The sequence below is a fragment of the Typopeltis vanoorti genome, chromosome 2 (assembly GCF_054136105.1).
Source record: "Typopeltis vanoorti isolate ZY-2024b chromosome 2, IOZ_Tvanoo_1.0, whole genome shotgun sequence".
In the NCBI taxonomy this organism is placed as follows: domain Eukaryota; kingdom Metazoa; phylum Arthropoda; class Arachnida; order Uropygi; family Thelyphonidae; genus Typopeltis; species Typopeltis vanoorti.
In genome coordinates this window covers 109,443,121-109,460,920 of record NC_143550.1, presented here as the reverse complement: position 1 = coordinate 109,460,920, position 17,800 = coordinate 109,443,121, and the positions used below count along the sequence as shown (strand labels likewise).

Sequence of the window (17,800 nt, the reverse complement as noted above, 5' to 3'; positions counted from 1 at the left end):
CATAATATATATATGATTTTAATATATTGTCATTTCTTTTGTGGTCAAAATATGTGCATGTTGCATTTCTTGTTTCATTTTGTTTATTACTTATAACATCCATATTTCACTTTCATACAAGCATTGCTAATATTTGTTTAAACATGTTGCATTTTTTCAAAAATAGAAAAATCCTAAATAAATTAGGATTTTTCTATTTTTTTTTAAAGCCTAAAGTTTTAAGCATTGTTTAAAATTTTAAAACGAAAAAGAAAAAAAATTAGTTCTTATTTTAATACCCTTTTCACCAGTATATATTTTGCATCTGAGGTAGTTAAAAGTATGACTTGATGACTATTTGAAAAACTTCTCTGAAATTATGTAATTGATGTAATTTAATAGTTTTGCCAGTGTAATAATATTACTGAAGAATTTAAAAGTAAATTTAACTATTATTTCATCTGCATCAAGAAACAAAGCAACAATGTCCCTATAGCATACACAAAGTGGTAGAAAACTTAATGAACAGAAGATAAGATGAAATAAAACTCATAAAATTAATTTGTATTCTGTATAAAGTAACATATATGGAGAATCACTCATATTAATAAAAGAAAAAAAAATACTGGAAACCATTTCCCCAGATCTCAGTACTTTGTGTATCTTTCAATAAACTGATCTTCAAATAACAAATCCCTCAGTTCATCAATCCTTGAGTGTATGTGTTTGTCAAGTGGCCTTCTGGTACAGCACCATGTAACCCTCAATTACTGATAATGATTTACAATTGCAGGATTACAGTATATGCATGTTTCACAGCATATTAAAAAACTAATTTTGCAATAAGGTTATATGTGGTTATGTTACAAGCAATGTATAAATTTAAACAGAAAAAAAAAATTTAAGAAAACATCACTGATAATTTTTACTTAAAACAAATGCTGTACATTTTCCCTATTCCCACATACAATTTCAAAATATAAAACATTCTTGCAGTTATAAGCAAAGTATAAAAAAAAAACATGTTTTTTTAACAAACTCAGCGACTTGTGCTTCCTGGTGTATGAAGTCTGCGCCTCTGGGTGTGACATTTGAAGCATAAAGCCTGACTGTCAAGTGGATAGCATCCATGTCCTTCGACTTGAGAAGAAAGCAGTAGACCACAGACCTAAAAATTATGAAAGAATTAAAATATCAAAACTATTAAAGTGTTTGATACTAAACAAACTTCTTTTCTGATATTGATTCTTGGTATAATAAAGATACCAAATAAAAATAAACAAATAATGTATATTAATTATGGAAGTATATGATATGAAAGGCTGAATGGTGTATTTACAATGAATGGCATTGTTAAAAAAAAAAAAATTAAGTTTTCAGCTTTTGCATAATATTCTGCAAAATAATTCCATAAACTAGAGTGAATGGGGATGAATATGAAGCTGATGGCATGGAGGTGCTAGCTTCCATGCCATTAGCTATCAAAGTAGTATTCAAGAGAAGGTGGGTGGGTGAAAGTGGTATGCCAAATGCTCTCTACTTGGGCTGTTGCTACATTTATGTACACTAGCAACATAGGGAATGATTTGAGTGAGAATATCCAGTTGTTTGCTGATGCAAAACTGGGAAGCTGAGGTAGAGATTCTACAGGTTTGATTTTAATAGACATAGTATGTACAAAAAAGCTAATGCTTGCAAGTTAATGAAGTGACAAAGTTCAAGATTATGCAATTTAGAACAAACAGATTACAAGCTGTGTATTATGCTGATAGAACTGGACGAGAGGGATTTGAAGTTCAGAGGGTATACTGCAAAAGCGGACAAAAATAGCTTAGAGAGAGAGAGTGATAAGTGTGAATAATGGTCTCCTGCAATGAGTCATTGGGCATGTTCCTGTATAATATATTCCACCCTTTAACAATCAATTTATACCATAATTTCCTAATAAACAAGAAAAGGCCATTCAAAATAGATGATATAAGTGGCTTGTATCAAAATACAAGCCAGTTATATCATCTGGCTTGAATTTTAATAATACAAGCCAGATGATATAATATTCTGCAAAATTAGAGTTATCAAATGACACAATGATTTCTAAGCATGTTCCAATTCTTGGCACATGCTTAGAAATCATTTGAGATCTGTAGGTCTTTTAAATATACGACATTGTGGATTTCTAAGAATAATGACAAAGTTATTGACAAAAAGCATTTTTTATTTTTTTTGAGATAATAATTTGGAGGGGAAAAAAATATAAAGTATATTTTATATTTATATAATATAAATATGAAAAGAGCTTTTTTGATACCATTTTGTTGTTGCTTATATCTGACTATGGATATTCTAACACAAATTTGAACAATTTGGTATTGCTTTGTCGAATGCTATCTTACATAATAAAGGCAAGATTTTACTTATTTAATATTATAATAATATTACATCATGAATATATATGATCATACTGCTGTAAGCATTCATATTCGAGAAAAAGTGTGCACTGAATTTGAACAAGTTTTCAAAATATCCACCTGTCTACTTTTTTTTTTGTTATCAGAGGATAGAAACAATACCCAATAACATTCCAAGTTATGTCTTAACAGTAGATCCTTTGTTTAAAAAAAAATACAATTAATGGACTAGAGCATTTGGAAGAACAATGATATACTACACCTTTTGATTGCAAAAGGTCTGAGTTCGCTTCTTGTCATTATGAGTGGAATCTTGATATGGACTTGTCAGGTTTTAATGGCTTATTTTTTTAAACTTTATTTACATCATAATGTGGTCTCAATATCAAAAACTTCTCACAGAACTGCTAAACCACAGAAACTTATGTTTGCATAAGACCTGGAATTTACTAAAGAGTTAATACTGTTTATGGTTGAAAAGAATTGAAATTACAATATAAAAACACACTGTTAAATATGAATTATTACTGGAAGAATACAAAATGGTAGAACTAGCCTGGCCTTCATGGCTAACTGAATAGCATCTCTCCTCTCTCTCTCAGGTGATGGTCATCTCCATTATGTGACCATGTTTAGGTGGGAGATGGTGTTATCTGTAGTGAGACTATCAACTTGGTTATTGAAGACATTCAGTGACTTGAAAATTTGCCATGTTTGGACTAAGGGTTATACAATGTTTGATCATTTGAGGGTACTATTCTACACTATATGTACGATACTCTTGGGCAGTATTCATAGAAGAAAAAAATCAGCTGAAAATTGTTTGCTATTGCTAATCCTGAAACAAAACATAATCTGTTAGTTCTGAGGATGGGGGGGGGGGGGAATAGGGAGCTGTTGTTAGATAGGATTTCTCTTCTGGGAGACCAGCATCCCAGTCATTTTCAATGGATTTGAAAATCCCAGAATTTTAATTTTTATGTCCATAATAATAAAACATGCTGAATGTTATTCACTAAATCATTCTAATAAATATAATATATAGTAATGCTTATTTCTTGAGCAATTTTAAACCTCTAATTGTCTGATTCAATTAGCCATATTTTAATAAGAACCCAAATGAACTACAAAATGCCAAAAAGTTGAGTTTCACATTATTGTGTTGAGGCTGGTCCACAAATGGCATTCACAAAAGAAGCACTTGGCAGAAATTGTTAACAAGCTTGTTGCTGTTGAAATGTAATGTAATTACAAGAAATATAAGACGGCCAATACCAGAAAAGATATTTGCTCTCTGCAAACTAGTGATAATGAATATCCATCCATATATATATAAAGAATATATCATTAACATGGTTTAATGAAAAATCAGGTGTAAGACAAGGGTGTACACATCTTCACTCATATATATATCATTTATGTGGATTACATTCTGAAAGAAAATGATATTAAACCTGATTGTTTGCTCTTGCTAATCCTGAAACAAAGCATGATCTAAGTTAGTTCTGAGGGAGAGAAAAAAACTGTCCATTTTTTTTTTTTTGGGCGGGGGGTGAATAGGGTGCTGTTGTGAGATTAGATAGGATTATCAAACTTAGCTCTTTCCTTCATGCAGATAATGATGCATTACTCAACACATTCAGTGCAACTCTCCAGGATTCTAACTAAATTGAATAACAGCTGTAACAAATCTAGCATGAAAATCAGCAATAAAAAGACCAAAACTACGAAAATAGGTAGTAAAACAGACATCATCAGATGATCACATTTGCAAACAGAAAACTTAGGTGTGTTCTCAATGGAAAACCTAGAGCAGGTACAATACAATATTTCAGCTGTTTAGGCACAGTTTTTAGGATGGCAAATTAAATATGGAAATAGACAACAGCATAAGCAAAGCTAGTATAGTGAGGAGCCACTTCAATAAATTTATGGAATAAGAGAAGAGAATTAGTCAAAACATTAAAATCAAGTCAGTGTTCACACAAGTGTAATGGATCTGAGAGTTGGATTAGAAATAAAGCACTTGATCAAAGTCTATAGATCATTGATTATTACGTGATGCCTCCATGGAGTTCAAAGACTTGTCAAGGGAGGACACCCATTCTACAGCTCTGTCTCCACCAAATAAAGAGAACTGCCACTACTATCATCTACTGCCCACCACCACTAATATTTTTGGTCTGTACATTGTGTGTGTACTCAAGGCCAATTTGTCTGTATGCCGGATGAAAAACCCTGCTATCTCTTTGTGAGATCAACTAACTTGCCTTCAATTGAAAAAAAAAAAGAAAGAAAAAAGATTCCTCTCGTCACGATGTGAATTGAACTTAGGCCTTTTCCACTTAAAGGGTGCAATGTACTGTCATTCTTCCAACTGTGCTATGGAAGCGGTTAGATATGAGAATTCGGAGCAAAATTAAGGGACAAAAGATGGCACTGGCAGAATCATATTAAAAATGAAGATATCAGAAAGGAATATGATATGATATTAGCATTCTGAAATGTATGAACAGAGCTAATCTCAGGTGACATGATCCTTAAACATAATGGGATTGTAAAAGTTACTAAAACAGGTGTTTGATGCCAAAAAAAAAAGACCCGGAGGAAGACCGAGATCTAGGTTGATTGACTTGCTCAATACCTTAGAAGAAGATCACAATGTTGGATATGACAATATTTGAGTGCTGAGAAGTAAAAGACTAATTTGGTGGAAAAATTGTTTTATAATAATAATATAATGCAAACTTAACAGTTGATTACTGTCATAGTAGTCTGTATATCCCTTGAAGGTACATATCAGGAAACTGATGATATCATTAAGAACAAAGTTCAAAATGAAATTTATGCAAAGAAAACGGGCAAGATCAAGGTTTAGTATAGTGTATATATATATATATATATATATATATATATACTATGTTGACAAATATTTGTCTTTAAAAAATAGAAAATTCTTAAATGTAAATATGCACGTGGATGAAGGCAATTTTGGGAGATTAGGAATGCGTCAATTATCAGTTCGTTGTCTGTAGATAGTGCTATAAAGAGCAGTAGAGGCTAAACTGGATGTGATTTCGGTATTCATAAGCACGTTGTTTGTGTTACAAATAGTGCCAATACAATGATCGAATTTGGAAAAACCAGTCTGTGTTGCAAAAATCATTTGTTATACATCTTGCTGTATGTGAAGTTCTTTATAAGGAAATGATTCTGATATAAATGTTATATATGAAATGTTATTACAGAAAATAATTCAGATGATGAAGAAATGTGTAATCGATGCAACTTTACTAACTGCTCAGAGAGCCTCTGCTTTTATAAATGATGAGTTAAGTCGACAAAAAATTCGGATTTGTCAAGAAAATGAAAAATTCTTTTTAATATAGAGTATTTGTGAAAAAAGAAATGCAGTTTGTTGGGTTGATTCAGTTTCAGTATTTAAATACTGGGGGGGGGGATGAAAATTATGTTGTTATTGAATAAGAAATCCTTTGAATCTGTAAAGATGACAGTGTCAAACATTTTCATTGAAGACATATCACAAGCTAGTTTTTCACATTCAGAAATGGAAAGTCAGCAAATTGACAAAACATAATGAAAAAAAAAAAAAAATTGGAACAGCAATACAAAGATAAAAAAATCCACCATTCAATGTTTTCATATCAGGCTCAGAGTTTAAACATGAATTGGAAGCAAGCTGCTATTATGAGAACAGAGAAATAACCATTATGCCAATTTGTTAAATCAAACAGAACATTTTCTACCACAAGTTTATAACCAAGTTATAAATAACTTGGTTTTTTTTTTTTAAAAAAAGAAACTCAGTTTTAAAAAGTAATTTAAACTTTTGATTGACTTTAAGATACATTTTTTTAAAAAAAAAAATTAATTTTTCTAATGAATTTTATTTTTTATTTTATATGGCTAAATCTTTTATATCCATAAAATTTATGGATATAAAAGATTAAAATTATTTTTTAATTCCTTTTCTTTTTGAAATTATAAATACACTTTTAATTATTATGAAAGGAATATAATATCTTAGTCTTTTATTAGTCCTTTGCTGGTGAATAGCATGATAAAAATAATGAATAATAAATAGCCATCATTAATGTTGAATACAATTCAAGTATATTACAGTGTATAAATATAGTGTGTCCTTTTAGAACTGAGATAATTGATTAGTCATCTAAGAATAACTAATCAATTATCCCAGTTCTAAAAGTATATCTCTTATTATTGACCAATAAAATGACCATTATTTTAATGTGCCATAATTTCCTTGATTTCCCAGAAATCAAGAAATTAGCTTCTTTTCCCAGGAATGGGAAAAGAAGCTAATGGTTTGTATGCAGCTTTCCTGGAAAGCATACAAACAGAAACCTTAATGGGAAGGTTAACATACTCAAATTTACTTTGCTTTGCTTTTCTTTCTTTTATCATTTCGATATGCAAAAAGAGCTGTTTTTACAGAGGAACTTTTGTTCCTGAATGTGGAAAAAAAAAAAATTTAAGTTAAAAAGGATATATATATGATTATTACCTCACAGCGATAACAAGTTGGATGATAGTTACGACCCATGGCCAGAATTCTTTTAACCTCCTCATGACCAGCATCAGGCACAATTAGCTGCTTGCAGCCAAAACACTGTGGAGCATATTTCCTAAGGGAAGGGTTGCAAATTTTTTATCTAATGTTCATAATAAAAATTTTTAATCAAGTTAAAAAAAAAAAAAGCATACATTTAAATAAAAATATAAAGATGCCAAAGTAATCATAATTTACATGAATATTTTAACAATAATTTTGGCACATAAGAATTCCTATAGTTACTATAGTGATTAAAAACTTATAAAAGATTAAAGAGGAACTTTAATGATGTATGTTTAGAAGTAGGAAATATTTTTTAGATTAAAGTGTACCTACCAGAGACCTGATGTTTGTAATAGTTTCAACTGTTTTTAATTAATTTCCTAAATTTGAAAATGCTATATCTGTACTTTGTCACAAAATACATTCTCATTTTGCTAACAATTTGGGAGCCATTAGTAATGTTCTTTTTTTTTTAATGTCACCCCCGCCCACGAAAGGTTTATTCGTATTGTTGGTAGACTAAGAAATTTATTTTTTACGCAACCTGGAAACTGCTCTAAAAACCAAACATGGCTTTTTAAAGCCACTCCAGGTCTCTAATAAGCAGTGCGATGGTCTCATCTCGATGATGAAATTCATTTCTCACCTAAAGACAATCTCAAACCTCCATCCCCATGGCAAGATTCAAACTCATAGGTTGGAGAACATGTAACCAGCTAACCAGGCTGGTTGCACACAGTTGACAAATGCATATGTAGATCATGGAGACCCAAAGAAAATCGACAACTGAACTCTGAAAATGTTACTAACCAATAACAGGGAAAAATAAGAATGGAGACCATGGGATCTGTTTTGATAAATCTGGAATATTAAATAACATTTCCAAAAATGAATTTTTAAGCAAAAGTGAATTCTTTAGATTTAGATATATTCATCTATCAAATGACAGTATCAGGAAGGAGAAAATTTATGAGTAAGTCTGAAGGACATAAGTGATATAATAAAATATAAATGAATATTATTCATATTTATGAATTTAGGGACACAAAACACACGTGTTGAAAAGATTATTTTACTGATTAATAATAAAATAACTTGATGTTTCGACCCCTGTATTGAGAAACAATACAGGAAAGACAGACATAAAATCAATATATATATATAGAGAGAGACAGACTGGCCCACACATGTTGGACACTGTGCTCCAAATCCTGGATATTGTGGCATGGTGGGAGCTGGCATTTCAGCTGCTCCCAAACATGCTCGATAGGGGACAAGTCCAGGGAGTGGGCAGGCCACGGAAGTGTCTGTACACAATGTAGGCAGGCCTGGGCAACCCGAGCCATTGTAGATGGGCATTGTCCTGCTGGTATAGTGCTCCTGGTATCCTGGCCAGGAATGGGAGAACATGGGGCCGTAGGCTGCCCCGTCAATGTGCCATGTACCACTACGAGGGGTGATCGGCTATCGTAGGCTATGGCTCCCCAGACCATAATGCTTGCAGTGCGGGAGATATGGCGCTCAATAGCGAGGTCAGGATTGTGTCGACCAGATGATCATTGTGTCCACACCTGGACACAATGATCATCTGTCCCCAAGACGAAGCGGCACTCATCGCTGAAGACCACACGTCACCAGTATGTGGTGCTCCACGTCGCTCTCACTGGCACCACTGCAAATGGAGTCGGCGATGTTAATGGGGGCACATAAGGGGCGCTGGGATCATAGATTCACCTCCGCGAGATGTCAGGAAATGGTTCGTGGGCACACAGGAGCCACTACATCTGCCTGTATAGTGGATCGGGTGGGATCCCTCCGTGCTTGCCGAACGATCCGTCGATCCTCTCTAGCGTTGGTCCTCCTGATCTGACCGGTGCCGCTCTGCCACATGGCAGCGCCAGAACATGTCCACAGTTCCCAACACTGTCGGACGGTATGGTCAGAATGGTTCATGTGCATGCCTTTACGGTGCACCAACCACCCTCCAGTTTTCAGGCCGATGATCATGCCTCCGTCAAAGTCCGTAAGTTGCTTAAATCGATGTCTACCCGGCATTATTGTCACTCTGTACTCTAGCTGGCGTTGGCTGGTGCTTTTCGCTTTAATCGGCTATCGACTATGTGCCAACTTTATAAGGCTGCCGGTTCGTGCTTGCAGCGCCATGCTCGAGTGGGCATGCTCAATCGCACCAAACTTGGATCATTTGCATACCACCCCCACACTAGCTATTTGCTTAGTTTCACCGTTGTACTGTATTTTCTTCCTGGTGCACCAATTTCTTTGTCCGTGTGTGTATATATATAAAATGCAGAACTGAGTGGAGTGTGTAGTAATAACAGCTATGGGAATAATGATAGTACACTGGGTTTTCTATATATACAAATTTGCCAGAAGTATTGGGAATAAAGCTAATCAGTCTATCCATAGCAGTGAAACTTTTGACAGAGGAGGAAGACGTCCTGAAAGGTAAAAAATGTGAAGGATTTAGCATATTTTGACAAGACAGGAAAGGTAAACAGAGTGAGGTATTACTTATGGTAAGAGATGAATTGTATTCTCTCAGAGTAGGTAATCAGAGGGGAAATGGCACTAATAGTTTTAAGAGTAAATGGTATGAGGCAAAAGTACAGGGTGGCCCATAAGTCATGGAACATTCATCTTTCTCAAGCAACTGCATAAGTTTTTTTAACATCACCAGAATTTTTTTTTATTAGTTATGAAAAACCATATCACATAAATACCTTCCATTTTCGACTTCACAAAGACAGGACCTTTCTACAGCATGTTCCATGACTTAAGGGCTACTCTGTGGATAGGACAGGATATTTAGTGGGATGATAAGCTGGAAATGGCTATGCAAATTAGTTTGGCAAGTGCAAAATGAGAATTGATCAATGAAGGAAGACTAAAAGCAATATAAACTGGTCAGAGGAAACAGCATATGGTAATTTGGAATTCTTCAGAAACAAATTTATTAGCATGTGGTGAAGGGAACATGTTCCTTGAGTGAAGAAGATAAAGAAATATAGAGTAAAAATCAAACAGAAAACTGCACATGGAAAGTAAGTCATAAGGAATTACAATTATAGAGGAGACTAATGCTGTGATCCAAAGAGAATCCCAAGGAGTTCTTTTGCTAGCAGTCAGCAGCAAATTAATGATCACTTTATTAGAGTGTTTCACCCTGGTAAAGTAGTCTTTATTCTATGAAAGAAGAGGATATATTCCAAAGACTAGGTGTTTGTAAGGTGACGAGATTTCATATATTTTAAGGGAAATTTACAAGGAACTGGCCATGCCAGTGACCTAGCTGTTTAATGAATCATGCAATAGGGAAAGTGTCTGAGGAGCTGAATGGGATAAGAGTGGTGGTAAAACAAAGGTATCAAACTATAAATCAGTTTGTATTTGTTCTCTGATTATTAGGATTTTGGAAAAATTGATAGTAGTCTATATACAGAATTGGGTAGGTGAGAGCATTATTATTTTAAGAAGGCTGGCATGGATTTGTTAAGAGATACTTTTGTTTTTAATAATCTGGTTGCCTTTTATAATAGAGTAACAACAGCAGACATATACCGCCATTTTTTTGGTTTTTTCAAAGGAATTTTACAGGATATGGACCAGATTGGGAAACAGCTTTCTGATATCAGAAAGTTGTATATATGGTGAACTGGTTGGCTGAGTGGTTAGCACATTCATTCTCCAAACAACAGGCTGTGGGTTCAATGGGAGATAAATTTCATTGTCCAATGTGAGAATACCAGTCCTTTTACTGGAGGCTTGAAAAGTTCCATGTTTGGTCTCTAGAGCAGAGTTTCTGGATTTTAAAAAAAATAAGGAAAACAAATACAATAAAAATATATATAAAATGAGTAAAAATTCTAATAATTTCCACAGTATGAATGCACTATAAAAAAATAAATTTTTGTAGGTGGGACCAACATTAAAAAAAAAAGGGGGGGGGGGGTCAGCATCACAGAGTAAAACAATTAGAAATGGAGTTCCATAGGGTTCAGTATACTACAACTGTTTCTCTTCAATCTTTGTCAAAGATATTGTCACTGAATTACAGAAATATATTCAGTTGTCTGCAGATAATAAGAAGCTAGGGAGGGTTAATAATAATAGCACTGATACTGTGACTTAGGAGAATTTGAATAAGCTGATGTGGCAAAATGAATGAATGGGATGTAGTGCAACTAAATGCAAGGTTTTAAAATTTGGGATTGAAATTACTTCCAGTTATACTGGAAGAAGTGGAAGTAACAAAGAATTTTGGGATGACTGTAGATGTTGCAAAAAAAGACAACCTAGAGGACTGTTGCAATACTGAGAAGAGCACCGACCATCTGAGATAAATGGGTTGTGGTTCCATAGTATAAAGCCTTGATCACACCACATCTGGATTACTGTGCTCATATCTAATCAGGCTTTGAAAGGGATGAAGAAATCTCCCAGACTGACAATGGGAGATTTTTTCAGGAGAAGGCAAGGACTAACCCCAAAAGTTGCAAAAGGAAGAAGTAAGGATAAGAAATAAGTTTTTTTTGCATGGAGAATGGTAAGAGCATGAATGCACTGCTGCATAGCCTAAGAAGATGATGAAGGTGCAGAAAGTTAATGAGTGATATATCTTTGTGTTATCTAAGGTGTACCTCCCATGATGAATCTTATGACTCCATGGTGGTCCAGAATAATAACAATATCACATTACCATGAAAGCCAGGTGACCAAATCAGCAAACTAATATACACTTAACGGAACTATTGCCTCTTTACTTCCACATATCATTGTTCTTCTCATCATTTAAATTATCCTCACACAACATCTTCACAATTCTAATGGTGTATCCCTTAAATTTCACTTAATCACATGAGAGTGCCTTCACTTCCTCCATCTCATTCAAGATATCCTCGTGAAATATATATTTTCTGTATCCCATTCTTGCCTTCCAAATTTGAAAACTTACTTTGCAATCTTAAACTGGAATACCATCCAACTGCCCACCTCGGTAGTCTATTCAAATCCTCCTGTAAAGTCACTACATTTGTTCAAAATAGTTCTCTTCAACTTTGCACGATTCGCAAACAACTCATACTACCATTTAAACCTCTCCCAATATTAGCATAAGTTAAGAAGCAGTAGCAACCCCTAAAAAGACCCCACTGGTGACCATTCTCTTCTTGAATAATGCTTTCCCACCTACCCCACACACAGCTTGCTGATACCTATCAGACAGCCAATCTCCTATCTAACACACTGTTATCTAAACCCACCTATTCCAATTTCCTTAAACTTGTTCATGTAGCAACCTATCAATGGCCTCTGCAAATTTTAATATACTATTGTATATTAGTGTATTAAATGTATATTATCTTTGCCTAATACATTTTCTTGCCATGTTCATAATACAGACTGCTAAAATGCAGACTCCCTTGCACAAATACATGCTGACCATTACAGAAACTTCTGCAAGAAAAGGGCAATTTTACCCTATATGCACTCCTTTTGGGGGGTTTTGTCCCTCTAATAACTCTAATACCTTGACATTACCTGCTAAAACAGGTAATGTCAAGGCATTTACTAACTCACTGGAAATATTCTCTTAATCATCAGTCATGTATCGTGTGGTAACAAGTCTGAATCCTATTGTTGTGTTAACATTGAGTTTACTTAATTCCTAATATACTGCCTGCTCACTCACCACCAGTACCTTCTCTGATTTTCCCTCCACAATAGTTCTCTTCAACTTTGCACCACCTGCAAACAACTCATACTTGTCACAAAGGATTAAATGCCTTAAAACTTATTACCAAATACTTCAAATATATACTTTGTAATGAAAGACAAGAAAATGCAATTGTAAATGGTAAGGTTGATGTTCTGTGTAGTATAAGTGACTACAAGGATAAAATGGTGGAAGAGAATAAAGATTGTAATGGAAAGTGCACTTATGTGGAATTCTCCACATATAACAAAATATGGGATTGAATAGTTGGAGAAAATACAAGGGGGGGGGGGTGCAGAGTATGAAAGAGTAAAAGCATATGTGCTGATTCACTGATAGAGTGTTTGAGAAGAGTGTGATGAAATTGTTTTTCTGGTGCCATGATTAAGGATGTTAGTGATGTTGTAAGAATGCAGAAAGTGAAGATGAAAGATGTTTGTTTTAGCTGGTACAAATGATTTAAAAGGTGACAAGTATGGTATGCAAGAAGATATGAAAGGGTTACTAGTATGTGCAAAAAAGAAGAGTGAGAAAGTAAGTGAGTCTCTTGTCATCATGGTAATGGAGAGCTCTGACAGCGAATGAGTCAGTGCACAGGAATGGTGTGGAGTTTGTGGAATGGACTGAGTTTGATGGAAGGAAGGAAAGATTTATATAAGGCAGATGGCTTGCATTTGAATGGATATGAGGTTAGGAGTCTTGAGAAAGTATTGTTCAGTGAGAGTTCAGAAGAGCAGAGTCAGGGAAACTAGAATGTTTGAAGGGGGGGGGGAGAATGCAGTGAGTGTGGGTCCAAGCAAAGTAGAGTAAGTGGGAGTGTGATCACATGATGCTGACTGTAGCTCCCCATGTTCTTAACTCACTAAAATTCTTAACTTTAGTGAGTTAAACAACATAAATGTAAGAGAGGTTATAAGATGAAGGGTATATTGAAGTTTATGTATATTAATGCCAGAAGTATTTGAAATAAGTATGAGGCATTTTGGGCAGTATAGAATGCAAAGGATATAGTATCTTCAGAGAGGACAAAAGGAACAGGAATAGGAGGGGGGGGTTGCTTAGGGCTACCTGGTATACACAAAGTACCACATTTGTGCAACTTGTCTTACTATGGACAAACAGGAAGATCTGTCAACAAATGCATCTCTAAACATCAAGACCACATTATCAAACCTCACAAATATGGCCTAGCACAACAAGGGACTGAAAACACTAGTCACAGGATCCAATGGGAAACAGCAAACTATTACATAAATCTATCTGAAAACATCAAAGTTTATATAAGGAAAGGTGCTGAAGATCTGTTTCATTAACCTTACTTGAATTGTAATAACTACCTCTCCATTCCTAAAATGTATGAAATTGTCCCTTAACTGTATTAATGAAACGTATTCAAGTTTTTTTTTAATTCTAAATTATCCAATTTAATAACAACGGAAACAAATATTGATACCTTGTATCATAAATTTATTGTAATATTGAACAATAAAATATAAGACTCGATTAAAGTTAAAATAATAAACAAAATGAAAGAAACAAAGCCCTGCATTACACAGGAAATCAGACACTACAAAAAATTAGAGATAAAGAATTTAAAAATACCCGCACAATCAATATTATGAACACAGTTTCAAGTAATGTAGAAATCTAATACATCATAAATTAAAAGAAAGTAAAAACGAATACTACAGAAATGAATTCCTAAAATGCCAAGGAAATCCCTAGAAAACAATGGAAGTTTGTGAATGAATTAATCAGCAAAGATACACAAACAAAACCTCCCCATACTTAAAGATAACGATAGGAATAGAGAAAATAGAGACAGAGGATTAGCTGAAGAAATCAATAACCATTTTGCCACAGTCAGTAAAAGCATTCTGAAAAATGCTAATCCCACCCCTCAGAATTGCACTCTCAAGAGACTTGATAACTCCATATATATCTTTTCCCCACTTGTGAAAAAGAAATCAAAAGTGTTATAGCTAGCCTAAAAACAACCAATACTTCAGGATACGATGGTATAACACAAGCATTGTGAAAGAATGCCAAATGTATATTATGGAACCCCTAATGTACATTTTTAACTTATCACTGATGACAGGCACGTTTCCATCAGATTTTAAGAAAGCCGTAGTTGTACCTATTTACAAAAAGGGAAACAAAAATAACTTGAAAAATTACAGACCGATCTCCCTTCTACCGGTCTTTTCAAAAATATTAGAGAAATTGGTAAAAATTAGACTCGTGAAATTCTTGGACAAAAACAAGAATTTCACGAGTCTAATTTTATAAAGAATCAATTTGGGTTCAGGCAAAAGTTTAGTACAGAACGTGCTTTACTGAACTTCACAAATACAGTTTACACCTCCTTTAACGAACATAAACTAACATTAGCAGTATTTCTAGATATACACAAAGCTTTTGACTCTGTATCACATGAAATTTTAATAAAAAAATTAGAAGTCATTGGAATACGAGGTACTGCCCTAAACCGGTTCAAAAATTACTTAAATGCCAGATCACAAATTGTAAAAATAAACAATAGCTATAGCAGCTCCAAAACAGTAGACTGCAGTGTACCACAAGGGACCAATTAATAATTAACCAATTAACCAATCAATAAATCTTGGGACCAATATTATTTAATATTTATATCAATGACTTCTGCAATTTTAAACTAAACAGTAAAATAAATACTTTTGCAGATGATACAGTACTAATTTTCTCTACAGACACAGCCAAACAAATGAAAACCATTGTGAATGCTGATCTTTTCAAAGTAACAAATTGGTTACAGTCAAAAACAAACTCAGTCTGAATGTCTCAAAAACTAAATATGTAAATTTTAACTTGCAAAATACAACAGGCAAAATAAACTTCACTGCACAATTAATTTTACATGATTGGAATTGTAGGACAAATTCAAATTACAACTGCGAGAAAATAGAAAAAATCAGTGTAATAACTTACTTGGGATTAAAAATTGATAGTAATTTAAGCTGGAAACCGCATATTACCGATGTCTTAAATAAAGTAAGGATTATGTTAAACAGACTTTACTACCTAAACAGATTCTTATATTTAAATATGCTAAAAATATTATATTCTGCCTGGATTCAAAGCACACTATAATATGGTATATTAAGTTGGGGAGGAATCTATCGCACTACACTGAAACCTTTAGTCTCAACTCAGAATAAAGTAATTCAAATCTTAACTGAAAACAAATATAAGGATACTGCAATGTGTAATAAATACACCATACTATCCCTTAGATATTTATATGTCTATAGGGTACTATTATTCATAAAACACGACAACGAATACGTAAATATCAAACAAGATGCTTTCCTTAGTAGACATAAGAGCCTAAAATATATAGTTCCAAAAGCAAATAAAGAAGCAATACACAAACATTATACTTCTTTAGTGCCAAAAGTATTCAACACACTGCCTTTAACAATAAGAAATGAAACTAACCCAAACAAATACAAAACTCTAATCAAAGAGTATTTATTTTCCCACAGAAATTAAAAACCAATATGTTGTAATAGGTTTCACGGTATGATAAGAACACAAATGGTTAAGAAAATAACTATTTATTAACTTAAAAGCTAATATTTTGCTGGTATGATATCCAGCATCTTCAGAGCACACAACACAAAGTTTGTTACAAATGCAAGACAAGTATAAGTGATTGCAGCGTGCCACACAAGACTAAAGTCCTAATATGGCACCATCTAGGTTAAAAAAAAAAAATGTCAAGTTTTGAAATAGTAGTCCAAATGATAGTCTTAGAAAGTTTGAAAAAATATAAATAAAAAAATAAAAGTAGTAAATATTAATTTGGTCTTAGGATGACTGTCTCCCAAATCTTTGGTAGATTTATACAGACTTTACTACCTAAACAGATTCTTATATTTAAATATGCTAAAAATATTATATTCTGCCTGGATTCAAAGCACACTATAATATGGTATATTAAGTTGGGGAGGAATCTATCGCACTACACTGAAACCTTTAGTCTCAACTCAGAATAAAGTAATTCAAATCTTAACTGAAAACAAATATAAGGATACTGCAATGTGTAATAAATACACCATACTATCCCTTAGATATTTATATGTCTATAGGGTACTATTATTCATAAAACACGACAACAAATACGTAAATATCAAACAAGATGCTTTCCTTAGTAGACATAAGAGCCTAAAATATATAGTTCCAAAAGCAAATAAAGAAGCAATACACAAACATTATACTTCTTTAGTGCCAAAAGTATTCAACACACTACCTTTAACAATAAGAAATGAAACTAACCCAAACAAATACAAAACTCTAATCAAAGAGTTTATTTTCCCACAGAAATTAAAAACCAATATGTTGTAATAGGTTTCACGGTATGATAAGAACACAAATGGTTAAGAAAATAACTATTTATTAACTTAAAAGCTAATATTTTGCTGGTATGATATCCAGCATCTTCAGAGCACACAACACAAAGTTTGTTACAAATGCAAGACAAGTATAAGTGATTGCAGCGTGCCACACAAGACTAAAGTCCTAATATGGCACCATCTAGGTTAAAAAAAAAAAATGTCAAGTTTTGAAATAGTAGTCCAAATGATAGTCTTAGAAAGTTTGAAAAAATATAAATAAAAAAATAAAAGTAGTAAATATTAATTTGGTCTTAGGATGACTGTCTCCCAAATCTTTGGTAGATTTATACAGCCATACTTGTTAAGATTTGGAGTATGTTTTAAGGCTTCTGTTGATTCCAGGAACAACCTCTCTGACTTGTAGAAGCTTCTGTGCATTACTTTTGTTTCTTTCCAATTGATCCTGTGTGCAGGGGTATCCAAAGCATGGTCTGCCAGACCCAACTTACCATAGCAAAAGTGTCAGATATATTTTTTGTGTTCACTGAGGCAGATGTCCACATTTCTTCCTGTCTGTCCGTAGTAGGCTTGATGGCAAGAACAGGGCACTTCATAGACACCTGGATGTGATAAAGGAGTGCATTTGTCCTTAGGTGAACGGACGAGAGTTGCTAATTTTATATAAGGTTTAAATACTGTGCGTAGT

At 33.6% G+C, this 17,800-nt stretch overlaps 1 protein-coding gene across 3 annotated transcripts in view; it reads right to left on the bottom strand.

Annotated features, from left to right (window-relative positions):
* Positions 1-879: 879 nt before the first annotated feature.
* LOC150109323 (lipoma-preferred partner-like) overlaps positions 880-17,800 on the bottom strand; it is an 82,062-nt gene continuing 65,141 nt past the window's right edge. For all 3 annotated transcript variants that reach the window (XM_090412548.1, XM_090412557.1, XM_090412540.1), the window contains 2 exons: positions 6,934-7,054; positions 880-1,147 (listed from right to left, as the gene is read on the bottom strand). In XM_090412548.1, the coding sequence (XP_090268674.1) occupies positions 1,019-1,147; positions 6,934-7,054 (250 nt within the window). In that variant the 3' untranslated portion in view covers positions 880-1,018. The remainder of the gene's footprint in view (positions 1,148-6,933; positions 7,055-17,800) is intronic.